Genomic DNA, 1,895 nt, shown 5'->3' with positions numbered 1-1,895 from the left:
ATTCTATTCATTCTAATAAAGAACCTTATCATATTAAATCAACCCCACAGATAAAAACTTAAAAATTTCTTGTCTCTTCTCGAATATTCAATACATTATAAAACCATTCATAGGAGAAAGAAAACAAAGAGAAGGAGAAGAAGAAACGCAAGATCCGTCTAGAGATGCATTTGGAGCAAGTATTCCTGGACAGTTTGGACGCGTACGTCTGGATATATGACCCCATGCCCTGGTACTACTGGGTTTGTGGGGCGCTTGTTGTCTTTGGAGTTATCGGAGTCTGCATGTTTCCGTTGTGGCCGGCTACTGTTCGGTAAGTTAAGAAGAATAAACCATGAATAGTATTAATTACCTTCGCTTTCCGGCGTCTGCGTGTCTGTAGATGTTTAAAATTACGCTGCAGATTTTGATTGTTTTTTTTTTTATTGATAGAGCGATTCAAGAGGAAGGCTTGTATGTGTATATTTTATGTATTATTGCACCCGTTCGAAGCCGGGCCGGGTCGCTAGTTAATCTATATTTGTTGGGGAGATGGTCAACTTGGTTGGACATTGCCAATAGTATGTATGTACTATTAAATCTAGACATGGGTTTTTGACAATTTAGAAAGGAGTGTGGTGTGTCGCAGCTTATGGCTTGACTTGTTACTCAAATAGTGTGTACCAAGAAACATATATATTTGCATTCCAGTTAAATCCACAGATAAAGAGTTATTGTGTGAAAAGACAGCAGACATTTTCGCCTCTGTAATCAACTTTGAACTTATTATTAGTAGGAAGTAAACAGCGCTGCTGTCTAGTAAAATAAAAATATAAATCGTATAATACTAAATCCGTAGCCCTAATTCGAAATAAGCATTCCATTCTGAAGCGATCGGAGAGTTCTAAAGATGGGTCCACTAAAGATTATAAATCGTCTCAAAATAACTTTTTAGCCAATTTGCAAATTCAGTGTCACTGAATGTCACAAATCAATGACCTCTTGCGGCCAGCCCTTCGTGTCGCGATAATGGAAAATTACTATGTCGATTTGGGAACCTTTCTGTATATATTTAGCACGAAATATGTGAATAAGCTACTTGTTAACCGCTACTTCGTCTGAGTGGTCCAAAGAATTTATATATTCACAGTAATAATGCTATCACGATGTGATAACCAATGGAGTGTTTCAAATACGCATCAAATTTGATCTTCACATGAGAATAAAATGTCTACCGCAGTAAAAAAAGTCTTTATCACCTCATCAGTAGCCTCCTTACTATTTTTAGACATAACAAGCATTCAGTAAGTAAAAAACAAACACATAGTTGTCTTTGTAATAGATATTTAGTAAGACAGTAAGAATATACAGATTTTTGGGTCGATATAAAAATTTTTACGATTAGGTTACAATTTTCATTATATACCTGTTAAAATTCCAATCCTTTCACCAAGCGTCTTCACAAGAATTGAAATTGAATCTATATAAATAACTAAACCACTCAAATACCACACTTAATTAACACATAAACTAATCCACCCCAATACCACATTTATTTAACACATAAACTAAACCAATGCCATACTTAAATAACACATAAACTAAACCAATACCACACTTGATTAACAAATAAGGTGCACGTTCACAGAAAAGGCGTATACTACCTAAGTATCGCGGCGGCGGCTTTCCTCGTGATGATCATAGTGTTGGCCGTACTGCGAGTGGTTGTGTTCTGTCTGGTGTGGATCCTCACGCTGTCGAGACACCACCTGTGGCTGCTGCCCAACTTGACTGAGGACGTGGGATTCTTTGCGTCCTTCTGGCCGTTGTATAAGGTAAATTTTACACACACACATACACACACATTATGGTAACAGTACTCATATATTACGCAGTAGCAGTAACTAATATATATA

The 1,895-nt window shown here is 36.7% G+C and overlaps 1 protein-coding gene across 2 annotated transcripts in view; it reads left to right on the top strand.

The window, feature by feature from the left end:
• LOC119830633 (translocation protein SEC62) overlaps positions 1-1,895 on the top strand; it is a 13,727-nt gene that overhangs the window by 9,313 nt on the left and 2,519 nt on the right. For both annotated transcript variants that reach the window (XM_038353685.1, XM_038353686.1), the window contains exons 5-6: positions 114-313; positions 1,628-1,814. In XM_038353685.1, the coding sequence (XP_038209613.1) occupies positions 114-313; positions 1,628-1,814 (387 nt within the window). The remainder of the gene's footprint in view (positions 1-113; positions 314-1,627; positions 1,815-1,895) is intronic.

This window comes from Zerene cesonia, chromosome 12 (genome assembly GCF_012273895.1).
Source record: "Zerene cesonia ecotype Mississippi chromosome 12, Zerene_cesonia_1.1, whole genome shotgun sequence".
NCBI lineage: Eukaryota > Metazoa > Arthropoda > Insecta > Lepidoptera > Pieridae > Zerene > Zerene cesonia.
The sequence above is the reverse complement of the archived record's forward strand: the minus strand, read 5'-3'. Positions and strand labels throughout refer to the sequence as shown.